The following is a 24,511-nucleotide window of genomic DNA, read 5'->3' on the forward strand; positions in this document are numbered from 1 at the left end:
GGCTGTGGCAAACACATCCGTGGGTTGCCAATTGTTTTCGGCAGCAAACCACTGTGAAAAGCAAAATGGCCAGATGTCGCTTGTTCCCTGCTAATTTTTAGCCTTCTGTAGTTGTTTGCTGCTGAAAATGGATGGCAAATCACTTTTTAAATGCAAAATTTGGTGTCATGGTGGTGGTACGAGTCTTGCCTACTGGGAGGGGGAGGAAATGGCCTATGGACCCCCCAGAAGTTGCTCAGCCTTGTCCTAATCCAGGTATGCCCATTTCCTTCAGCCTCACCTTACCACAACACTATTTTCTTTCTCAAATCTTTCTCACACTCACTGCTTTACCCTGAATCCTTGCTGATGTCTTTAACCAAAGTGCGGCTCATAGACTGGTGTTAGGGGCTATGAAGCAGCATGTCAGATTTCAAATTTAATTTCTGCATGTGCAAGTATGATGGGAAGAGGGCACAATCTTTCCCTTATCTCCATTTAGGCCAGATCCTGACCTTGCGTCAAATCATTACAAATGTGGAATAAAAGGCAGGATATAACGCTATGAAAGCAGTATATGGAATGTGTCCTGTGCCCCAACAGTTATCAGTGCACTTCAATACCCCTATAAAGCAATAGCCTAGATCTAGCCTTAGAGGTAAATGGCAGAACTACTGTTTATTCAAGGGGTATAAAGCATTTTTGGACACAAGCTATAGATGTAGTCACGTTGAGTGCTCCTGTTCAGGGTTTGGGTTAGCTGCCCAAGCTCTTTTCCAAGATATTCCATTTCATTCCATGCCCTCCCAACAGGTACATTGGGTTGGATCCAGGATCTGCCTTCTGTGAGACGAAGGAGTCCATTCATGGATGGTCCCTTCAATCGATTTTGGGGAGTCACCCACCCCACAGCTCACCCTGACTCTGTGTAGCATTTTCAGGAGGCTGGAGGGGTTGCCATGGGAAGAAGAGGGCGGGTAGTCCACCTTCATCAGTGCAGTTGATCCAGCTTAAATCTAGATCTAACCCCCAGTATTCCATGGCCTGAGCAAACCCAGCCCCCATTGGGTTTAGATTCTCCCCACCCTTTCCAAAGCTTTGTTGTACTTCTGCAAACCTTGGAGTTCCCTGACCATGACGATACCTCTCTTTTATTTCTCAGTGGCCCCGTTTTGGCACTCAGCATCTGAGTTTGCTATTCAAGGAAGTGGTGGCCTTCTTTGTGGGTGGACTAGCTTCCGTCTTCCCATTAGGCAGAGGCTGCAGCTCATCCAGCTACCTCCTCGCATGCTTGATTCTCACTGTAACTTAGCCACTTCATGATGGCTACATCCCAGAGGCATATGCATGGTCCAGTGGACGTTTACAGCACGGGGCTGTATCCTATATGCACACAATAATTTGTGTAGGGAACAAGGAAATATGCCTCTCTTTCCAAGGTGGGTATCTGAAGCCAGTTGTCTCCTGACCCATTTAATGCCGTGCGTCCTGTGTACCAGGCATGCGTTTCCCACTGCTCCACTGACATTGGATGGACCCTATGTGTGTGCACAAGACATGTCAGTGGCAAATCCAAAACTTGAAATATGAAAGCCTCTGCCAAAATGTTCTGGCAGGATATAACGCTATGAAACCGGTATATGGAATGTGTCCTGTGCCCCAACAGTTATCAGTGCGTGTGTGAGAATACACACACACACACACACACTCAGAACTCCATCTTCTCTTGTTGCATTAGTTGGAGTCACCTTCTTTTTCATTGTATACTTCTTTAGTCCGCCTTGATCCTCTTCATAACACCTTTACCACACCAAAAAGTGAAACCAACACAAAAGCAGCTTAATATAAGATTGACCTGGGGAGAGAAGACTTTTAAAAGCAGTCCCATTGCTCATTCAAATCAAGTTAATGTCTTGCAGCATGTGATACACTAACAACCAATCACAAAGTTGCATGCATAAATTATAGAACACCAAATAAGTGCACTAGACATTTCTGTTCCATTGTTTTATCTAACGTTTGGTGATGTCTTCAATAGTTTTCTTTAAAAAAAAAATTAAGCCAACATCACCATGAACAGAGGACTTTATATCTGAATCTTCATCAACTGGTTACATCCCATCCATCTAGCAGTACAATTTTCCCTTCTTGCCCTTCTGTAAGGGTTGCCTTGAAGAACATCTCTAGCAATGCCAGCTGTGGGCGTCCATGCAAGCGCCTTTCCCCGTGGGAGAACACAGCAACGTTCGAAAAATTGAACAGGGTGGAAACAAAGACCTGCAGTTTATCTGATATGACCGGATGATAGGACAATTGTAATACAAAACCAGGAACAATACGTACATACATACATACATATATATATATTATATACATACACATTTATACCTGTGTAAAGGAGATTAAATTAAAATGTAAGATGATTTCTTTTTAAAAACATTTCTCAGAACATTATATCTCACTTGCCAGCATGTTTTTTCTCTCTCTCCATCTGCTCGCAATTACTGTTTACAGTACACTGTACATCTTTTACACCAGCTTTTTGGGCGCAAGTGTCTCTCTTCTGCTGTAACATGGGACAGGTCTTGGTCGGAGTGGGGGGGGGAAGGGACATCTTGTTCCCTTTAGAGCCATTCCCTGGGAGCCATAGAGGGAAAGGGGATTCCCATGATGTCACCAGCACCGGTCCACAGTTTTTCCTGCCTCTGTGGCCACTCCTAATGGCCTGGAAGCTCTACATTCTGTGGATATGATAGTAGTATATTATAGAAAGTGAGCAGAATGAGCCAAAGGCGCTCTCTCTCTCTCTCTCTCTCTCTCTCTCTCTCTCTCTCACACACACACACACACACACCATTTTGGATGACAGCCCTACGTCACAGGCATAAGCGAAGCCTTTTGCCAATGACAAAGAGCAACAATAATTCACATTCCAAAAGTTGGCACAGGCTTCAACAGAAACACAATTTCACCGTTGCAGTGTAGGGCAGATGGGAAAGCACTCCTTCCCTAGACTACCCAAACAGATTTCCCATCTCTGGTATAAAAAGTAATCTTGGCAGACTTCTCATTCGTTAATCTTGGATGATTGAATCCAGAATATTTGCCACACTCAGGCTCCCTACTAAAAAAAATCATGGTCAGTGGGTTAAAATCCCCACTCCACTCATAAACATACCCTGAAAAGCAATCCACCATTTTTTCATGGTTTGACTAGTCTGGAATTGCAAACAGATCGTAAAGGTATCTGAAGACTAAATTAGTTCACATTAAGTACGCTCCCTGTATGTCACTGCCATTAATGAAAAATGGTCGGTATTTTCATCTCATTAGGAGCAGCCAAACCTGATAAAAGGAACACCGGGTTTCCAGTTATGGAGGAAACATGGAAGATTTCTATCCCGAAGAAATTTTGTTTCCTCATTATGGGATTGGGATGTTTCTTGAGATAGGAGGAAAGGATTGGCCCTCCTTTAGAAATAACCCACTCCCCTCCACCCCACCCCATCCATTGCTATTTTGCAGGCCCTGAAATTCACATTTCACATCCAGTTACTGTTGGAATTACAACAGCAGACACTGTGGCTATGAAGGGGTGCCTTTTCTTCAGAGCAGCCAATAATGACTGCTACACAAGAAGTAAACAGTAAAAGGGGTGGATAGCTCTCAAGTTAAAGTGAGGGAAACACCCGTGTCTTTGTTCAAAGTAGAAAGCATAAAGGGCTTTTCACTCTTGTCAGAAATTCCAGTTTAGATATGAAACCCAAAGGGATATAGTTCCCTGACAGAATACTGCTTTAAAAATAATAATAATTTACAGGCTTCTGAAACAGCATAATTTTGACTCTTCAGGAAAAAAAAGTGACTTTTCCAGCAATCACTTTACAAAATACTTTGGACTCCACTTCCCATGGAACATGCGCTACAACAGCTCTGAATACACAGCTAACAGCCGTGCCTGAAAAATACTGTCAAAGGGCTTGTCGATGATGCAATGCACAGCTCCCCAGTTGGGTGGGAGGGGAAAGCTTCACCTGATTTGCACCCATTTTTACAGAATCTAGTTTTAAAAAATAATAATTCTGGAACAGCAGCTGAAAGAGGACCAGTGAATGTCTATGCGTCACAATTCCCACCAGCTCAGTCTATATGGGACTTAATTATGGCTGTGCATGTTATTTCCAAAGGTTGGGTTAAGTGATGGAGAACTCAACCAACCTCCAGGGCCACGGATGGATTGTGGTGTCCAAAAAGGAAAAACGTGTCAAAGAAGGCAACGGCAATAGAGAAAAGACAGAGAGCCCAAATGGAGAGAGAGTGCCTCTGTTTTGTTGTTGTTGAAAGCATCATCTTGCCATATTTAACATAGGGTGTTTATTTTACTTGTTCTCTAAAACCTAGTTCTAGCATTATAAGAGATGTTGCCATCAGCCCGTCACCCAGAAAATTTCCATATTTGCACTATAAAACCCAAGTGCTGCCATAGAAACTCGTCAGGACCCTTTTGTGAAGTGCCATTCCATATAAAAGTTATTGCACAGTATCTCTCTCTCTCTCTCTCTGAGCAGCAATCATGGACTTCTACTCTAGTTTGAATGAGTTGGGGGAGGAGGCTGGAATGAAAGAAGACTTGAGGTCCTCTGGCACCTTACAGACCACGAGCTTTTGTAATCTGCTGCCAACATTGGATGGTGTTTAAACCGCTGGCTACAAAGATTCATGCCACAAGACCGCACCCCCCACCCCTCAGGTAGCTGCTCAGATGCTACAGCACTTTGGGCCTGCTACTGACTCTCTCAACAGTTATTCTGGAAAGGAAAAAAAAAAAGATGCAGAAGTCCAGCTATTGGCCAAGTGGGCACTTGAAGGGCCAGCTCTAGCGGCACTGTGTTGCTTCAGAGAGGAACTGCATACCAGCTAGAGACGCCAAGTCAAAATTCCAAATCTAAATGGACCTGTGCAATTTAGTCCCTGGAACTGCAGGGTGATGTGAAACAAGGGACATCCACTATGGTCCAATGTTTTGCTCCAGAATGAAGGTTGGCCTCCTTAAATAAGGAACACTGGTCAGTATCCCTTACAATCAGATAACCCAAGAGACTGATTCGTCATGCACTTTGCTTCCAAGGAATAACCCTGTTTTTATCTTTTGCTGCCCCCTGGATGTAGATGCTCCATCACCCTGGTGCTGATAGCAGCAAGTCAGACCCATAGGAAAGCCTTTGGAGAAGTGGCTTCCCTCAAGGGGTTCCTTCTGTCAAATGCAAAATGGCTGGCATAGAACCATGAAACTGGCACACTCAAGTAAGTGGAGCGACTTCCCTGCTTAGTGCCATGTTTTTCCAAAGTCTCTGGCTTCAGTTCCTGGCTATAGTTAACACAATGTGTTTTCACCCAGCTTTTAGATCTGAATACTCAACTTCCTTGGAGGGGTCCAGTTTGTAAACCTCCTGGACGTTAATTCCCAGAAATCTTCCAAGACGATGTGAATAAAAATGCAACGAGGAAAAAACAAGGCAGATGTTCTTTTCCTGGTGTAAAACTTAGTCATAGTAGCTAAAAGGGGTTTTGGAGGCCAGTGGTTCTTCTCAGTCCCAAAGATGGTGGCTAGTAACATCTCCTACTGACTCCCTCCTTAAAAAAACACAGAAATATTTCCCACCATTGCACGAAACATAGAGAATAATGGATTCCATCTCGTCCGAAGGATGGAAAATTAAAAGGCAAGATCATCCAACTTCAAAGCCCGACAGTAGCCCCGTCCCACCCATCCCAATTCCCTTGCCCCAAAGATTAAGATTCGGGAAGCAAAATGAAAAGAGCTGGTCTCACTTCTGGCCAGCAGAGTCCTGTTATGTTCCAGTTTGTCACCTGCACAGCTGAAGGGCTGAGGAGGCGTGTAGAAGTAGGGTGGCATGAGGTCCCAGTCCCAATCCATAATGGTTAATGCAAGGCTGTCATCAGGCAGATGGTACAGGAGACACACATGGACATGTGACCACTACCTCCACCTCCCCACCCTCCATGGTCTGTCTATCCAGTTGACACAAGACGCACACTGGACACAGAAACTGACAATGATCCACCGCCCTTGGGAGGTGACTGGGTTGTGCCTCTGCAGACAGCTTTGAATTTTATCAGCCCACCTGATCTTTCATGACTTTTCTCTCTCCCCCACACTTAAAGGAAGGCAAAGTCATTAGCTATCCTTGCTGAAGCAGTTCTTCTGATTCTGTTGGATCTTATTTCCCACCTGGGAAATAAGAGGAATCAGGTAGAGGATGAGGGAAGTATCAAGAGTGGGCATGGGTGGGAGAAATTCTAAATACGTCCCTTGCAAATAATAATAGTAGTAATAATAACAAGAAGAATTAATTGCTCTGGTTGGTTTATATGTTTTTCTGCTCTCTCTCTCTTTTTTTAAGTCGGGTTGGAATTTTTCAAAGTCTGCAGCTTCGCCTCCAGTTCAGAGATCTGAAAAACACACAACAGAAAGGGGTGAAGAGAATATCTCCAGGTAGAATAACAGTGGGATGGGGTGGCAAGAGATGGGAGGACTCAGGAAGGAGAATGCAGCTGCGTGATAAAAGAAGCACATTGGTTCTGTGCCATGAATGGCAATGGGAAATGGTTGGAACAGGAAAGGTTGTTGAGAGAAAAAAAATGGTTAAGAACGGAATTGGGGGTCACATTACATATCTCTGTATGGACATGAGCAGGGAGCCCTTGTTAACGCAGCTTCTGAATGGTTTAGATTTGCGACCCAGACACAAATCTAAGCGTTCAAAAGTTGAGTTGGACAAGAATGCAGGCCTCAGATCCAAGAGTGAAATGACATTCCCTACCCAACGTGGAACAAGGTGCCTCCATCTCCCATAATGAAAGATGGCACACACTTCGCACTCTATACCTGCCAGGACCAACAAGACCCATTTTCACAACTAAGTTTATTCATGGTCACTGCAACTGGCTATTTTCTTCAACCTAAGAAGCTCTAACTGGTTTGGTTCCAAGCTGTCTGAGGACTGCCTCCTCTCCTTCCCTATATCCCATCACAATCTCTAAGATCCGCCAAAAACACCCTCTTGAAATTACCACCCATGTGGGTCAAATCAAGAGTACGTGGAGGGACATTCCCAGGTAGCTTCCCTCCACCTTGATACTTTGTTTCCTCAAAGAACTCTGGATGCAGCTCTCAGAAACCATTTGGTCTGGCTTTTTAGGGTTAATTCAGTAGAGAAGTGGGGTATTTCCCCATCTGCTTCTGTTATTGTTTGGCTAAGGATTTTGGGCCACACGTTTAACTACATCAAAAAGCAACTGATCAAATTGGTGCAAGGGTGGAGAAGCTGAGGCCCTCCGGTTGTTGTCGGGCTACAGCTCCCATTATCCAGGACCACCAGCCATGCTGACTGGCCTTATGAGGATTGTAACACAACACCTTCTGGAGGAGCACAGTTTCCCCAGCCCGGTGAAAATGATAATCACAGAGCAGCTCCCTTGGAAACAACTTTGTTTCATTATGCAAAGGTAGGATGCATTTGTGGAAGCCGTGAATTTTGGCCGTCCTTCCTCCTGTCTGAAGAACCATAGGTTCCCTTTCAAGACAACCTTTCCAGAAACATCACACACAATCCATTACTGTGCCTAACTGGGGCAAGGCTGTAGATGAGAAAGAAGGAAAAGTTGGCCAGGAAGCCTACATGGGGAGAAGGTCAAGGAGAAATCAGTGGGGCGATAATGGTGAGACAACAGTTAGAAAATGAGAACAGGTCGCAGGGGAAGCCACTGAGAAAATAAGCTTGGCTGAAGATGTTAGTCTGTGACTTAGGTCAAATTGCAGGTACAGGACTTTTAGAAAAGCAAGGGAGTCATGATGTGGACAGGCCCTTAAACTGTTCACAGGATTGGTTTGTAATGCTTATATTCATTAAGGGTTAGCCTGTGCTGACTCCAAAAACAATCCTGAGAATGCACCCCCAGTCATGTTTTTTTTTTAAAAGCAGCAGATGTCTGATACAACTAATCTCTCCAGCTTGATTAAGATAATGGCTCAGGGTCTGGACAGCTTTCCTTGCCGTGTGTGGCTCTTGGCTTGCTTGTGTCAGTTGCCTCAAGCCATTTGCCTATGATAAGCACCTTTCTGTGGTCATCCTTCCCACCTATGGTGCTATGATTACAGGGGCTGATTCGCCCAGGATTCAGGCCTGGTCTAAACACATAGCAGAATGAGGTAGTAGAGACATGAGGCGGTAGAATGGATTGTACAACTTCAGATGGTGGGGGGAAAGTGCTGTTTTTGAATACTCCCTACGTTAAAAACTCACGAACAGAAAATCAGCACAGCAGGCAAAGAGCTGGGATACAACCTTTCTACTTGGAGGGAGTGGTGTTGTTGTTTAACCCAGATGACTGTTCATGGTCAGAGCCCACCAGCTGCAGTCTGTAGTGGTGCAGTCCATTCGACCATCTCAGCAATTTACTACTTCATTCTCCTGTATGTGTAGATCAGACCTTACTCTCCTGCACATCATCAGCAAAAGCTGTCCCAGGGGATATACTTGCCTACAACGTGAACTGTCCCACTCCATGATCATAGCCACACTGTTTCCAGCCACCACGATCATGCCAATTCCTTCCCAACACTGCTGCCTATATCCATGTATAGCCTGGCTCATGTTCTACAATTTCTCTATCTGTTGGCCAGCTGTGCACATAAGTAAGAGTAAAAATCTGGCGTGAAGCAGCCCAGTGTGGTCCCTGCAAAAACGCAGCTGTGCTCTCTGCCAGTAATCCCCGCCTTTTCCTTTAGCATGTGGCACTTCACGAATGCTAAAAAGCAGTAGCAATGGCAGTGTGCATGGTCAATCCCCATGGAGGTGAGTGGTGGCAGTCAAGGTGCTGAGCAAAGGGGAGGACCACCACAAAATGGTGCCACTGTAATGATGGATCTTGGAAGGGCTCTTATGGGCTTCATTGCTAATGATGCCTTGCTGGGGGAGCTGGTGAAAAGTCAGACATAGGTGTCTCCTTGATTGCTCTACACTGCTTTCAATCAGATATCCCCAGAAAATTTATCCAGATGCATTTACACACATATGCGCATGCACACACACATATGCACACACTTAACACACAGAGGCATGGGAACAATCTGACAAATTGAACATGATCCACTGCCTGATGTAGGATCCAGGATATAAGAGGGATCCACCGTGGCCCAGCAAGGAAATATATACATGTTACTATGAGGTCTGTTGCAGGATCAAATGAGAGCCAGTGCCCACATGAGTCGCTGTGCCTGTGTATGTGATAGGAGAGACAGAGTCCAATCTATGTCCATAAACCTAAGAGGCCACTACAGAAGTTAGAGATCACTATATGGAATGTGAGATGTGCAGATGTGCAGTCCGGTATGTTTCTCACATTACAGGATCTGGGAAAGGTACAGTGTGGACTTAGTATTTGATGTAAAGATCCACTTTGCCCTGGATGAGAATTCAATAAGACTCGACCAAAGGATCTCTACCCTCCAAATGCAGGATCCAATGCGATATGGGCAGGGTTCTCAATATGGAATTCAGAGGGTTCCAAGTCTTTCCCCCTTTGCCCTTCAGTTGCAGGATCGACTGCTTAATTAGTGATCTAATGCTTGGCACAAGATCGTACAAGATGCAAGCATTAATGCCCAACTCTAAAGGAGTCCAGAGAGGTGAGTGTACCCTGCCCCCCACCCGCCGACAAGTGCTCATGTTAACAACTAGGTCCTTCCAAGAGCATGTCTCACATGTGTCCCTGAGCTGAACCAAGGCCTCTCCAGTCACAGCAAAGCCCTTCCTTCCTTCCTTCCTTCCTTCCTTCCTTCCTTCCTTCCTTCCTTCCCTTCCTTCCTTCCTTCCTTGGGGCTCAAGGCAAGCCCCCAGCGCTGTCCTTGATGCCCACCTTCTCTTGCAACTTGTCAACTTCCTCCTTGTGGGCCAGCTCGGACTCCTCTTGGACGCGACGCTGAGCGGTCTCCTTCTTGAGGAACTCGATCTCTCTGTAAGAGGGGTGGAAGAGTTGGGGAGGAGATGGGAGAAGAGTCAGAAGTACAGAAACCAGCCAGTGGGTGGAAAAGCGGGCACAGTTGGCATTCCTAGAAGAATAGTCCAGCTTTAGGGCCATCAGAAAAGCTCTAATGGGCCTGATCTACTACACATCCAGTAGAATATGGTAGAATCCTGAGGAGGTACAGTGAATTGTTTAGTTTCAGGCTACAGCTGGGAGATACCATTTTGGATGCTTTCTCCTTGTAAAAAAAAAAAATTCCTCTCTGCAAATAGAATAACCACGACCAGTAGCATATCAGGGAGAAAAAATCTAACCTTAGCTTCTCCCTGTTGTGCTACTTTATTTGCAAGTAATGTTTTTCATAAGAGAATTAAAAAAAATGTGATGCCCATCTACAGCCTGAAATGGAACAGTCCGTTGTATCACCTCAGGACCCTATCATTCCATTCTGCTGCCTGTGTAGACCAGGTCATGACTTCAGCGTTATGAACGAGAATTCCACAAACTCTCCCCACCAGTTCCAAACATCTGCAACAAGGGAGCCTAAATACTGCTGCCACCATGAGTTCACCATCCTGGTGTGGATTAGAGAATAGAATGTGATGGAATAAACAGGACAAAGACATAAATAGAAAAATGGCTTGTAACTTATAGGTAATAGATCAGTTTTGTTCAGTCATTATCCACTCTCATTTTCTTTCTATCTCATGCTTTTTATTAGATTTTAGGCTTGCAGACAGGCCCTGTTTTAATGTACAACTAGTACACTAGGTGTTTTAGGAAATGTGAAATGACGATGGTGGTGGATGGGGAGGTGGATCAGGTACTCTCTTTACTCCTTGTAACCAGATGATCTATTTCATTTGCCCATTGATCCCGTTGGAAAGAAAGGCCAGCGGGCTAAACCCGGCTGCCCGCCATGCAGGACTGGCTTTACATAGACCTGCCCATGGAAGAATGAGAGCTTAAGGGATACGGGAATATGAAGGGTATCTGGAGAGTAAGTTCCTACTTCTGCTGATACTCCTTGATGAGTCGCTTTGCTTTGCTGTACTTCCTCTCCAGAGTCTGATATTGGGCCTGGGTCTCTTTCAAGTGTTCGTCAACAGCCTGGCACAAGTTCTGGGCCTCCATCCAGTAGCCCTCCAGCTTCTCCATCCGCTCCTTGTTTTCTTCCACACTCTGTTCTAGCTGGGCTTTCTCAAGGCGCCAACGGGATTTCTCTTGTTCAATGGACTGCAGCTGAAGGCAGAGGGCACAAGGGAGAAGGGTTATTTATGTAGCTACTTACTGGTTAACAAAATCTGTCTATTTTTAAACTTTGTAAATTTGTATAATTGTAGAGTTTTCGCCCCCCAAAGATCACAAAGTGCTTTACACTAAAATAAAATTAAAATCGACAACAGAAACTGAACATAGATCATAAGAAGAGCCCTGCTGGATCAGTCCAAGGGTCCACCTAGTCGAGCACTCTGTTCACATAGTGACCAACCAGCTGTCGACCAGGAACCCACAAGCAGAACACACTGCAACAGCACCCTCCCACCCATGTTCCACAGCAACTGGTGTATATAGGCTTACAGCCTCTTCCGCCAAGACGCTTGTTCATGCACTGGTTATTTCACGGTTGGACTACTGCAACCTTCTTCTCTCTGGCCTTCCTTCCTCTCACATCAGCCCGTTGGTTTCTGTTCACCACTCTGCCGCAAAGATCATCTTCTTGGCTCGCCGCTCTGACCATGTTACTCTGCTTCTGAAATCTCTTCATTGGCTTCCAATTCACTTCAGAATCCACTACAAACTTCTCCTGTTGACCTTCAAAGCTTTTCACGGTCTAGCTCCTTCCTATCTCTCCTCTCTCATCTCACACTATTGCCCCGCTCGTGCTCTTCGCTCCTCTGATGCCATGTTTCTCGCCTGCCCAAGGGCCTCTACTTCCCTTGCTCGGCTCCGTCCATTTTCTTCCGCTGCCCCTTACGCCTGGAACGCTCTTCCAGAACATTTGAGAACTACAAGTTCAATCGCAGCTTTTAAAGCTCAACTAAAAACTTTTCTTTTTCCTAAAGCTTTTAAAACTTGATGTTGCGCAGACTTTATACTGTTAGTTTTACCCTACCCTGTGCCTGCTTACCCTACCCTGTGCCTGCTTACCCTACCCTGTGCCTGTTTGCATTCTCTTCCCCTCCTTATTGTTTTACTATGATTTTATTAGATTGTAAGCCTATGCGGCAGAGTCTTGCTATTTACTGTTTTACTCTGTACAGCGCCATGTACATTGATGGTGCTAAATAAATAAATAAATAAATAATAATAGCCTCGGATAGTGACTTAAACAATCCTAGTGAAAGCCCAAACCAACAGAAAAACAGCCACAGCAAAAGACACACATAAAAGAACTAGCAATCACGGAAGGGTGTTCCATAGCTCCGGAGTGGCAATTGAGGAGGCCTGGCTTCCTGTGGAGGCCACCCTGCCCTTGAATAGGATGGCACTTGAAACTGGACTTCCTTGACTGAACTTAAGATTATAGGGAGGTTTAAATAGTGGGCGGGGGCACCCTGAGAAACCCAGACGGTTACAAGGTGAGGGCAGAATTGGTTTCAGGCAAGCATGTGTGGGCAACATGCCAGCAGTGAGCAGGACTATACCCCAAAGTGGTTGCCCCCACTTCTGGCATGTGGTCCCAGACTACACCCCCCCCCTCTCTCTCTCTCTCTCACACACACTCACACACACACACACACACACACACACACATTCTGAAGCAAATGTAATTTCCAAATTATCTCCATTATTATTATTATTATTATTTATTTATTTATTTATATAGCACCATCAATGTACATGGTGCTGTACAGAGTAAAACAGTAAATAGCAAGACCCTGCCGCATAGGCTTACATTCTAATAAAATCATAATAAAACAATAAGGAGGGGAAGAGAATGCACCAAACAGGCACAGGGTAGGGTAAAACTAGCAGTATAAAGTCAGAACAACATCAAGTTTTAAAAGCTTTAGGAAAAAGAAAAGTTTTTAGCTGAGCTTTAAAAGCTGCGATTGAACTTGTAGTTCTCAAATGTTCTGGAAGAGCGTTCCAGGCGTGAGGGGCAGAGGAAGAAAATGGACGAAGCCGAGCAAGGGAAGTAGAGACCCTTGGTCTCTTATATAGTGGGCGGGGGCACCCTGAGAAACCCAGACGGTTACAAGGTGAGGGCAGAATTGGTTCCAGGCAAGCATGTGTGGGCAACATGCCAGCAGTGAGCAGGACTATACCCCAAAGTGGTTGCCCCCACTTCTGGCATGTGATCCCAGACTCCCCCCCCCCGCCTCTCTCTCTCTCTCTCTCTCTCTCTCACACACACACACACACACTCTGAAGCAAATGTAATTTCCAAATTATCTCCATGGGCAGCACCCCGTAGTGCACATTATAATAATTAGCCTAGAGGTCAATGGATTAGGACCTAAGAGCAAGGTTAGATCAGACCAAGGCTCTACATCAGTGGTTCTCAACCTTCCTAATGCCACGACCCTTTAATACAGTTCCTCATGTTGTGGTGACCCCCAACCATAAAATTATTTTCGTTCTTCTCTACACGATCCATTGTCATGGGATGGTTTGCTAATGAAAATAATACATAACAATAGCTTTAATAATACAAAAGATGATACATGACATAGTTCAGTCAATACAGTTTCCTAAGACCATCGGAAATATGTGTTTTCCGATGGTCTTAGGCGACCCCTGTGAAAGGGTCATTCGACCCCCAAAGGGGTCCCGACCCACAGGTTGAGAACCGCTGCTCTACATAGTCCAGCATTCTGTTCCCATGGGGCCAATCAGTTGCAACTGGGAAGCCTGCAAACAGGACATGAGCACAACAGCACCCTCCCACTCACATTCCTCAGCACCTAGTATTGAGAGGCATAGCGCCTCTGAGGCTGGAGGTAATATTTAGCCATCATGACTCGTAGCCATTGTTAGCCTTATTCTCCATTCATCACACACTAAGGCAGTGGTCTTCAACTAGTCCAGACCTGGGAACCATCTCGGACTTCCAACCTGCAAGATGGGACCCACCTTCTCAATTTTCTCCATGCTCAATATGCCGTGACCAATCTAGATTGATCTCGCGACCCACTTTGGGTCGTGACCCACCAACTGAAGACCACTGCACTAAGGCATGGATAACAGTGGTACAGCTCTCTGTCTTTTGGTGCACCAGCTAGAGCTCAAGGTGACCGAGTTGTGGAGGGGGCAAAGGAAATTTCACTACTCCCTCTTGATAGCGAACTCAATGCCCCCATGCCAACAGGATTCGAACCAAAGCAGGACTACGGAGAAACAAGAGGGAGGTATCAGCCTGCTTGGGTGAAGATAAGGACTTAAGAAGAGCCCTGCTGGATCAGACCGAGGTCCATCTAGTCCAGCATTCTCTTTTCAGTGGCCAACCAGCTGCCCATGGAAAACACACAAGCAGACTTAATATATATTTAAGTGGGAAATTGCTGAAGAGGTCACATTCCTATAGAGCAGCCTTCCTCAACCTGGGGTGCTCCAGATGTGTTGGACTGCATCTCCCAGAATGCCCCAGCCAGCAGATCTGAGAGAAAGCAATCCAAGCGAAGGACCCAGCCGCTGACGAGACGAGAGAGCCCGGTCTCTGCAGTCCAGGCATGGTTTGCAAGTTTGCAGAGCTGGCTGGGGCATTCTGGGAGTTGTAGTCCAACACATCTGGAGCGCCCCAGGTTGAGGAAGGCTGCTACAGAGTTTATAACTCTTGAGGTTTACAGATGTGGGACTGCAGCTCGGTGGCAGAACACATGCTTTTTATGTACAAGACCCCAGGTTCAATCCCCGGCATGTACAAGTATGGTGAGAAAAGAATCCTACTTGGAACCCTCAAGAGTAGTTGCCAATCTGTGTTGACAATACTGGGCTAGATGGACCAATAGTTTGACAGCTTCCTATGAAGTACCATACTGTATCATTCTGAATCCTCAGGGGGTAACCCCTTCTCGTAACGAGCACTGAACATGTTCATTTTTGTTGTTGTTTATTCGTTCAGTCGTTTCCGACTCTTCGTGACTTCATGGACCAGCCCACGCCAGAGCTTTCTGTCGGCTGTCGCCACCCCCAGCTTCCCCAAGGTCAAGTCTGTCACCTCCAGAATATCATCCATCCATCTTGCCCTTGGTCGGCCCCTCTTCCTTTTGCCTTCCACTTTCCCTAGCATCAGCCTCTTCTCCAGGGTGTCCTGTCTTCTCATTATGTGGCCCAAGTACTTCAGTTTTGCCTTTAATACCATTCCCTCAAGTGAGCAGTCTGGCTTTATTTCCTGGAGTATGGACTGGTTGGATCTTCTTGCAGTCCAAGGCACTCTCAGAATTTTCCTCCAACACCACAGTTCAAAAGCATCTATCTTCCTTCGCTCAGCTTTCCTTATGGTCCAGCTCTCGCAGCCATAGGTTACTACGGGGAATACCATTGCTTTAACTATGCGGACCTTTGTTGTCAGTGTGGTGTCTCTGCTCTTAACTATTTTATCAAGATTTGTCATTGCTCTCCTCCCAAGAAGTAAACGTCTTCTGATTTCCTGGCTGCAGTCAGCGTCTGCAGTAATCTTTGCGCCCAGAAATACAAAGTCTGTCACTGCCTCCATGTTTTCTCCCTCTATTTGCCAGTTATCAATCAAGCTAGTTGCCATAATCTTGTTTTTTTTTAGGTTTAACTGCAACCCGGCTTTTGCACTTTCTTCTTTCACCTTTGTCATAAGGCTCCCCAGCTCCTCCTCGCTTTCAGCCATCAAAGTGGTGTCATCTGCATTTCAGTGGCCTCCAAATGCCATGGAGTTGTAGGAAAAGAAAACCAGAAAATGGGGTGGGGTGGGGAGTTCAGTAGAATGTTCTACTTTAGGCCCAAACAGCTTGATAATATTCTAGAAGAAGTCCAAAACCATGGACAGGAACACTTCTGCTACAGGCTGAGAATATACTGCGACATTTTGTTGCAGGTCCCCCTTATATTTTATACACCATTTAATAAGTGTAGCTCTATAGGCAACAACCGAGGAAAGGACAGGTACAGAATACTAAAGTCCAAAGGGCCCAGAAGCAGCCAGACAGCCAACTTGGCTGTTACCCAACACCGGGTCCGTGCATCTATAGACTCCCCCTTTCTTGGCAGAAAGCAGACATATCTGGCAGCGGCTCTGCGTATGGCAAGCAAAGGAGGCAGGCAAGATGAGATGGGGCCCGGCAGTTGTGCTGGGTCAGGTGGCCCCTCTCAGAAAGTCATGTGCCAGCAAGCCACGGGGTGCGTGATCCCCAGGCATGGGTCTTCATTTACAACTCAGGACAGGGAAGAACACTCAGAAGAATTGACGGCAACATTCTGAAGCACGGGCTCTTGAATGAATCAGTGGAATTGTTTATGGCTGTCACTGACATTTACCCTATTTCTTCGATTCTAAGATGCACTTTTCCCCCCGTATAAACATCTCTAAAAATGGGGTGCGTCTTAGAATCGCGGGTGTGTCTTAGGGTTCCCCCCCCCCGTTGGTGGTACTGAAATTAGTGTGCGACTTACAAATGATGGCGTCTTACAATCGAAGAAATAGTAGTTCTTTTATGAGGGTGCAGTATTTTAGTGGGACATGGCGTTTAGCTCTTTTGAAATTCTGCACGTTTGCATTTTATTGTACGTTGCCTTGAATCTTTTTTTTTTTAAGAAAGGCGTCTATGTAATTGAAGAAATAAGAACTAATAATAATAATAACAGTACAAAGAAGTGACAAAATATCCATGAAAGAGTATTATTAAATACTGTGGTTTTAAGCTTCTATATTTCATGCTGTTTTATGCTGCACTTTCTGGTCTTAATTCCTGTAAACTGCCCAGAGAGCTTCAGCTATTGGGTGGTATAGAAATTTAATAAATAAATATAATTATCACATTTACATGTCACACTTCCGCCAAGGAGCTCAGTGTGGCTTATATGGGGTTACTCTACTTTATCTTTACAAAAAGAACCTGGGGATAATGACCAGCCCAAGATCACCCATTGAGCATATGGCAGAACAGGTACTAGGACCCAGGTTACTGCAGACCAAACCTCTATCTAACGTAGCCATCTCCAGCCTGGTGCCCTCCAGAGGTTTTGGACTACAACTCACATCATCTCTGATCATGGGCCATATTGGCTCAGGCTGATCTAGTACATACCGGAATGGATTAAAAAAATTCCCTGGCTGTTAAAAGCCATCCCAAAGAAGAAGCTCTTACAGTATTTCTGGGAAATGCTCTCCGGCATAGATTTGGGCAAGTCGCCAAAGAAAGGAAGGGAATTTCATGGCCATCAGCTGAAGTCCCTTCACATCCCCAAGACACCCTTCATTCTTACCTTTCTTTTCAGCTGCTGGATTTCAGCCTCAGTCACGGCATGCTTGATCTGGAGCTGCCAAAGAGAGTAACACAGAGTTTTATCTCTGCCCCTTATTCAGATGAGACCCCAGAGCTCAAATGGCTTAAAACTGACTGAGTTGCAGTCAGAGGATGTGCCGTTTGTCTTGGGAGATGTTTAATATCTTTTTGACCCATTGATGACCACAGTAAAATTGTGGAAGGGGCACACTCAGAGCTGAGTTGCTGGTTGTGAGTAGATGTGATGTTTGAGAGCACTACTGGGTGTAATGTTCTGGGTGGAGAACCTCAGGCTCACTGCCCAAAATAGACCCTCTGCCACCTTTAGATCTCCGCCATCCCTGCTATTCCTCCTGCTCTGTCTCCTGCTTCAACACAGATCAATTTTGTTTTGATCTGGGCTTGCATAAAGAAATAAAACTCACACCCCCTGCCTCCCTAGCCATCATTATCAGCACCCTGCAGCTGGGAAGCATGGAGGGATGGAGGGAGGGAGGGAGGGAGGGAGAGAGAGAAAGAGAGAGAGAAAGAGAGAGAGAGAAAAGGAGGTATGCAGCATTAAAACAGCATATATGCCCTGAGCTCAGCCTGGGCTGCTCTGCCATCTCTCCACAGATCAGATGGAGAAGCACCCCACGACAGGTGTAGGTGGTGTTTTGCTCTTGCCTCACAACCCACTAAAGTGCAAAATGGTGAAAGATGCAGCTATGCTGCTAACTGATGCACAGTATTGGGACCATATTACAATTGTCCTGAAAGATCTGTACAGGCGCCAATTGCTTTCTGGGTGCAATTCGACAAGTTGGTTTTAACCCTTAAAGCTGTAAATGCTAAGGAACAACCAGTCTTGGTATGAACCGGCCCAGGCATTAAGATTTGCAGGAAAGGGCCATTTCTCAGGCACATGTGAAAGGGCTTTTTCCTGCGTTGCCCCCAAATAATGGAATGTGCCCCCTCAACAATTATACTTGGCCCTCACTATGGGCTCGTCTACACCAAGCAGGATATTCCACTATGAAAGCGGTATATAAAAGGCAGGAGCCACACTACTGCTTTACAGCGGTACTGAAGTGCACGGACAACTGTTGCAGCCCAATGACACATACTACATACTGCTTTCATACTGCTATATGGTGCTTGGTGTGGCTCCTGCCTTTTATATACTGCTTCCATAGTGGAATATCCTGCTTGGTGTAGATGAACTCCAACTTGACCTTTAGAAAGGGCGTGACAACGCTTTGCTTCCATTTAGCCTTTTAAAAAGTGTAGCTTCAGTGTTTTAATTCTTTACTGTTCTTGTTTTTATTCTTTGAAGGTGCGATTGTTCTAAAATGTTATACACTGCCTTGATGACATTTTAGCAGAGAAGGCAGTACATAAAATTACAAACAAATAAATTAAAAAATACAGCAAAGTCAGAGCAGGGTCTCCTGTCCTGCACCTTTTCCCTCAAGGACTTAGGCCGTAGCTAGACCTAAGGTTTATCCCAGGATCATCCCGGGTTTGTCCCTGCCTGAGCACTGGATGCCCTGTGTGGCACTTAGATGAACAGGTTTGACCCCAGGACAATCCTGGGATAAACCTTAGGTCTAGCTACGGCCTTCCTCCAGTTTAGCAATGTTCAGAAATTTACTTCTCTCAAATGTTAGTATACCGTGTTTAGTACACCAGAATAGTATATCAGTTTCCTACACCAGCTTAGCGCTGGGCACTTAAATGAAAGCTTGCTGACACACATTCCAGGGTCAACTAGAGGCCGCTTCACACATTACAGCAAAAGCAGTGACACATTAAACATTTAGTGTTTTCTAGCCTGTCATGTGCTCCTCTCTCTCTCTCTTTTCTTAATTGCCACTTATGCATTGCAGAAGCTCATGCTGGAGAGGCTAGGACCAGCTGCAGCGCCTCATAGCACATTTTCACTGTCAAGGGATAGAATGGGTAACCGCCTCATATGTTATTTATTTATTTATTATTGCGTTTATATCCCACCTTTTTTCCCCTCCAAAGAACCCAAGGTTCCTCCTCCTCCTCCTCCTCCTCTCCATTTTATCCTCACAACAACCCCCCTGTGTGGTAGGTTGGGCTGAGAGTTTGTGACTGGCCCAAAGTAACCCAGTGGGTTTCCAGGGCCAAGTGGGGACTAGAACCCAGGTCTCCCGACTCCCAGTCCAACACCTTAGCCACTACACCACACTGTGATGGGGTAGAAGCAGGCACTCAGTGCGCGTTGAACATTTCTCAGCTTCAATAGTTACCTGTGAAGCAAAACTGAGTGAGGCACCCAAAAGGGTGCAGTTCTTTCTTCTGGCAGGCATGCAGGGGCTGCAATTAGAAGGCTTGCATCACACAGCAATAGCCCAGGCATCAGTGTCTGTGCAGCTGAGCTAAAAGCGGAGCGAACTAGCTCCCTCAAGCATTACCTTCTATACTTAGACAAGCAACCTGGAAATGAAGGGCTATGTCTGCCACTAGGGGTCAGCAAAGACATGTGGCCTGAGCCGGGGAAGTCAACATACACACACACACACACACACCGGTTTCTTGCAACCACATACAAACACAAAGTGCTTTGTGGCAGCTCGGCCTGTACTACATCCCTCCACAACCTTCCCCTTGCTCATATACGTTGTCTGTTTCCTTCCCATCCCACTATCTCATCATCAGAAAGTCTACTGATTCTCCTGGGCTCTTCTTGATTTTCATACATTTGTTTCTCTTTTTGCCACTTATTTTGTCTCCCCTTATTCCTACTGGGGTGTGCGTGAGCACGTGTGTGTGTGTGTGTGTGCGCGCGTGGGTTTCAAATACTGGATCCAAAGGAGCAGGCAAGAGTTTCCTTTCCCTCAAGCTACCAGGTGCTCAAAGGAAGAAACTGCAGATAATTGGAGACTGGGCCTAAACAGAAGAGACTATAGAGATCCATGATTGGTTCTCCTGTCTCTTTAAATGTCAGAAAATAATAGTCAGGAGGGGTATGTGGGTTATCCAGATCAAAATTGCTGGGGGGAGGTATTATTAAATCCTTTCCCACAGAGCTGTTTATTTTATTTATTTATTTATTATTATTATTTCTTTGTTAACATATTTGCCCTATTAACCTCCTCCTTCCAAATTATTTTTTCCTTTTGTGTTATATCTTTTGCTTTGTAAACCTAAAGGCATGGACTGCCTTTTATGATCTTCATAAGACACTCTAGGCTGGTTTGCATGACACAGCAGCTTACTGTGGGTTAATTAATCCATGATTAGCCCTGGCACGTGTGGGCCATGTGCAGTCACTATTTTGAATATGCAACCTCTGATTCAGGGTTGCGGTCTGTCACACAAATCTGACCATCATGGGTTAATCAACCCACACTTAAGCGACAATTAGTAGTTGGGTTAAGTGTGGGTTGTTTAACCCTCAATTAACCCACCATGGCCAAATTCACATGTCACTCCTCAACCTCTGATCACCCTGACTGGAGGTTGCATAGACAAAATGGCAACTGTGTACATCCCAAATGCACTGTGTCTAATCATTGGTTAATTAACCCACCATAACTTGCCGTGTCATGTGAACTGGATCACTGGGAGCCTTTTCACTGTTGCTCTAAATCAATAAATCAATAATAAATATTAGGAGAAAGTTATGTATGCAGCCTAAGTGTCCCTTAATATGGCAAATAGGAGATTTGGGTGGGGGCCATTTTCATCAGGAAAATGATAAAGGGTTTGCCCCCAACTTCCCCAGTGCCGTGATCCCAATCTGGAAACAGCCTCACTTTGGCTGCTATTACCTAACAATGTAAAGAGATGGCAGATCTGATTATGAATCACTCTAATCTTATAGAATCATAGAACAGCAGAGTTGGAAGGGGCCTACAAGGCCATCGAGTCCAACCCCCTGCTCAATGCAGGAATCCACCCTAAAGCATCCCTGACAGATGCTTGTCCAGCTGCCTCTTGAAGGCCTCTAGTGTGGGAGAGCCCACAACCTCCCTAGGGAACTGATTCCATTGTCGTACTGCTCTAACAGTCAGGAAGTTTTTCCTGATGTCCACCTGGAATCTGGCTTCCTTTAACTTGAGCCCGTTATTCCATGTCCTGCACTCTGGGAGGATCGAGAAGAGATCCTGGCCCTCCTCTGTGTAACAACCTTTTAAGTATTTGAAGAGTGCTATCATGTCTCCCCTCAATCTTCTCTTCTCCAGGCTAAACATGCCCAGTTCATTCCGTCTGTCTTCATAGGGCTTTGTTTCCAGACCCCTGATCATCCTGGTTGCCCTCCTCTGAACACGCTCCAGCTTGTCTGCGTCCTTCTTGAATTGTGGAGCCCAGGACTGGACGCAATACTCTAGATGAGGCCCAACCGGGGTCGAATAGAGAGGAACCAGTACCTCACATGATTTGGAAGCTATACTTCTACTAATGCAGCCCAAAATAGCATTTGCCTTTCTTGCAGCCATATCGCACTGTTGGCTCATATTCAGCTTGCGATCTACAACAATTCCAAGATCCTTCTCGTTTGTAGTATTGCTGAGCCAAGTATCCCCCATCTTGCAACTGTGCATTTGGTTTCTATTTCCTAAATGTAGAACTTGGCATTTATCCCTATTAAATTTCATTCTGTTGTTTTCAGCCCAGCACTCCAGCCTATCAAGATCACTTTGAAGTTTGTTTCTGTCTTCCAGGGTATTAGCTATCCCACCCAAATTGGTGTCATCTGCAAATTTGATAAGCATTCCCTGCACCTCCTCGTCCAAATCATTAATAAAAATGTTGAAGAGCACTGGGCCCAGGACTGAGCCCTGCGGTACACCACTCGTTGCCTCTCCCCAGTTTGAAAAGGTTAACTTGTCTAGATAGGCACTGAAAGAAGAATCTACAGAATCAGGGGACCCACAGGCTCTAACAACAAGATTCTTCTCCTTGTTAGGGCTGTCAGCCGATCAAAGAAATCACAGTCAATCAGTCATATGGGTTTCAGTCCATGAATCCATGAATCTGTAGGTTAAATCTCTATGCATTTTTATATGACTGAAACATTTTTTGGGGGTGTGGCAGGAAGGTGGTGGGAAGCAAACTTCCTTTCCTTTTAGATGGTGCGTGTGCTTGTCACAGCAATGGCCGTCTTAGTAGAGGTGCTCCTTCCTTTGTGAGTGTGCAGAGAAAATGTTTCTTCTAAGCTAGTGCTTGCCATCCACTGTTTTTATAAATACTTATATTAAAAATAATTAAATTTCTGTGAAAAATTAATTGCTTGATTCATCAGAGATGCATTTTAGTCAGTTAAAAGGATGTTGCATTGAATTACCTAAACGGGCTAATCAATTAAAGATTTCAGCCCTCGCTGGATCATCTGGGTTCTCTAATCTGAACAAGAAAGGGGAGAAGGGTCAGCTGGCTGCTACTTCCTGCCACTCTCTTACCCAACTGTTGCAGTGTTTCATCTCTATGAGGTCTGACTCCTCCCCTTCTCTCCCATCTCCCTGATTCTTGACAAGTTTTATTTTTAAATCCGGTCTCAGTGCTGCCACAGGCAATGCTAACTTTGCATACATTTAACACACATTAGAAGATTCAGCTACCTTCTCCTCCACCTCCCCTTCTTCTGGAAGGCGGAGCACACATTTGCACAATCCGTAGTGCTCCTATAAGCACCTCTGCCACTCAGCAAATGGCATACTGCTCTGGTTGGGTTTTTTAAAATTTAAAGGGTAAGATTTTGGCTTCCCCAGTTGTGAGCAGTAAAGTTGTATCGGCCATTTCTGCTGTGAATTTAGACACAAGAAGACATCCCAGTGGGGCTTCCATCAGGCAGGAAGCTCAGTTTACCCTTCAGGACTGGGGTGGGGGGACCATTTTTATGTCTGGCAGTGTACAGGGCTACCCTTTTCACTCTTCCTTTCTGCCTCCCTTTCTCTTTTTCTGACACTCCCTTCTCTCTCTCTCTCATACCCCATTCCCCCTCTTTCTGACTTTCCCTCCTCCCATTACCTCTCTGTCCCTCTTCTTTTCTGCCCATCAGACAGCTGGGAGAAAGACAGATCACTCTTAACAGAAGTCTGCTTGCTTGCAGAGGGCTTTTGAAATTAGGCCAAAGGCCACAGGTTGCCCACCCCAGTTTGGGGATTATACTTACCTCCTTAAATTTATGCACAAGCTTCTCAGGGTCCATCTCCACTGGAGACAACATGTCTTCATTTTCAGCCAGCTCAAAGACCTCAATGGCCATCTCACTGCTGGGGAACATGGGACTCATCTCCTCATCTTCATCGGTAGCATATTCACCTGTCTGCAAGTTGCAAAACAGGAGGCTTTATCATTTGGCATTTTGATGTTAATGCCAACAGCATACTAGATGCTTTACAGAACTGACAGTGGGTTGGGCTAGTACCTTGAGACACAGGGAGAGAGTAGTACAAGCATGTTACACTTCCTGTTTTTACAAGGCTGGGGTCATACTGAAAAGAGATACGTGGGGGAAATGGGAAAGCTAATTCCTCTTCCAGAGCTTGTGCAACTCCGCCAAGCAAATCTCTTTTCTAATGGTTACTTGAACTCTACAAAAACAGGAAGTGAAGCTTTCTTGTATTTCCTCTCTCTGTGTGTCAAGATCATGTCTGAAGCCACAGACAAAAAAATATTTTGTTTACTGGGTTTAATCTCTGGGTTTAGCCAAACAGAGAATGAGGAACCATAATTTCAGTATGATCTCCTGCACCAATATGTATTTAGCATTCAGTATCCTGTTAAGAAATAATAGTTGCCATGTTTGTTCAGGACAATCGTTCAGTTGCCTCCAACAGTGGCCAGGAAGATGCTCCCAGGAAGCTGAAAAGGACACCATGATGGAGAAAGCCATTCCCTATTTGTTTGTCTTAAAGAGGAATCCTCCTGCTGAATAAGGAGGTTCCATTCTTAGCTCTCGTGGTTAATAGCAAATGATAGACTTGCGTTCTCTTAATATGTTTACAGTTGTAGAAATGAAATATGCACTGTATGAGAAAGTAGTTCAGTTTGGCTGTCCTTGAGTCTACTGCTAGTCGGTCTCACGTTGTCCCCAGTTCTACAAC

General features: G+C 45.3%; 1 protein-coding gene across 1 annotated transcript in view; it reads right to left on the reverse strand.

Annotated features, from left to right (window-relative positions):
• Positions 1 to 1,893: 1,893 nt before the first annotated feature.
• PPP1R9B (protein phosphatase 1 regulatory subunit 9B) overlaps positions 1,894 to 24,511 on the reverse strand; it is a 92,682-nt gene continuing 70,064 nt past the window's right edge. The window contains exons 6-10 of the mRNA XM_063138240.1: positions 23,578 to 23,730; positions 17,431 to 17,484; positions 11,042 to 11,271; positions 9,922 to 10,018; positions 1,894 to 6,453 (exon numbers count right to left, since the gene is read on the reverse strand). Coding sequence (XP_062994310.1) covers positions 6,400 to 6,453; positions 9,922 to 10,018; positions 11,042 to 11,271; positions 17,431 to 17,484; positions 23,578 to 23,730 — 588 coding nt within the window. The 3' untranslated portion in view covers positions 1,894 to 6,399. The remainder of the gene's footprint in view (positions 6,454 to 9,921; positions 10,019 to 11,041; positions 11,272 to 17,430; positions 17,485 to 23,577; positions 23,731 to 24,511) is intronic.

The sequence above is a fragment of the Elgaria multicarinata genome, chromosome 11, assembly GCF_023053635.1.
Source record: "Elgaria multicarinata webbii isolate HBS135686 ecotype San Diego chromosome 11, rElgMul1.1.pri, whole genome shotgun sequence".
NCBI classification, from domain to species: domain Eukaryota; kingdom Metazoa; phylum Chordata; class Lepidosauria; order Squamata; family Anguidae; genus Elgaria; species Elgaria multicarinata.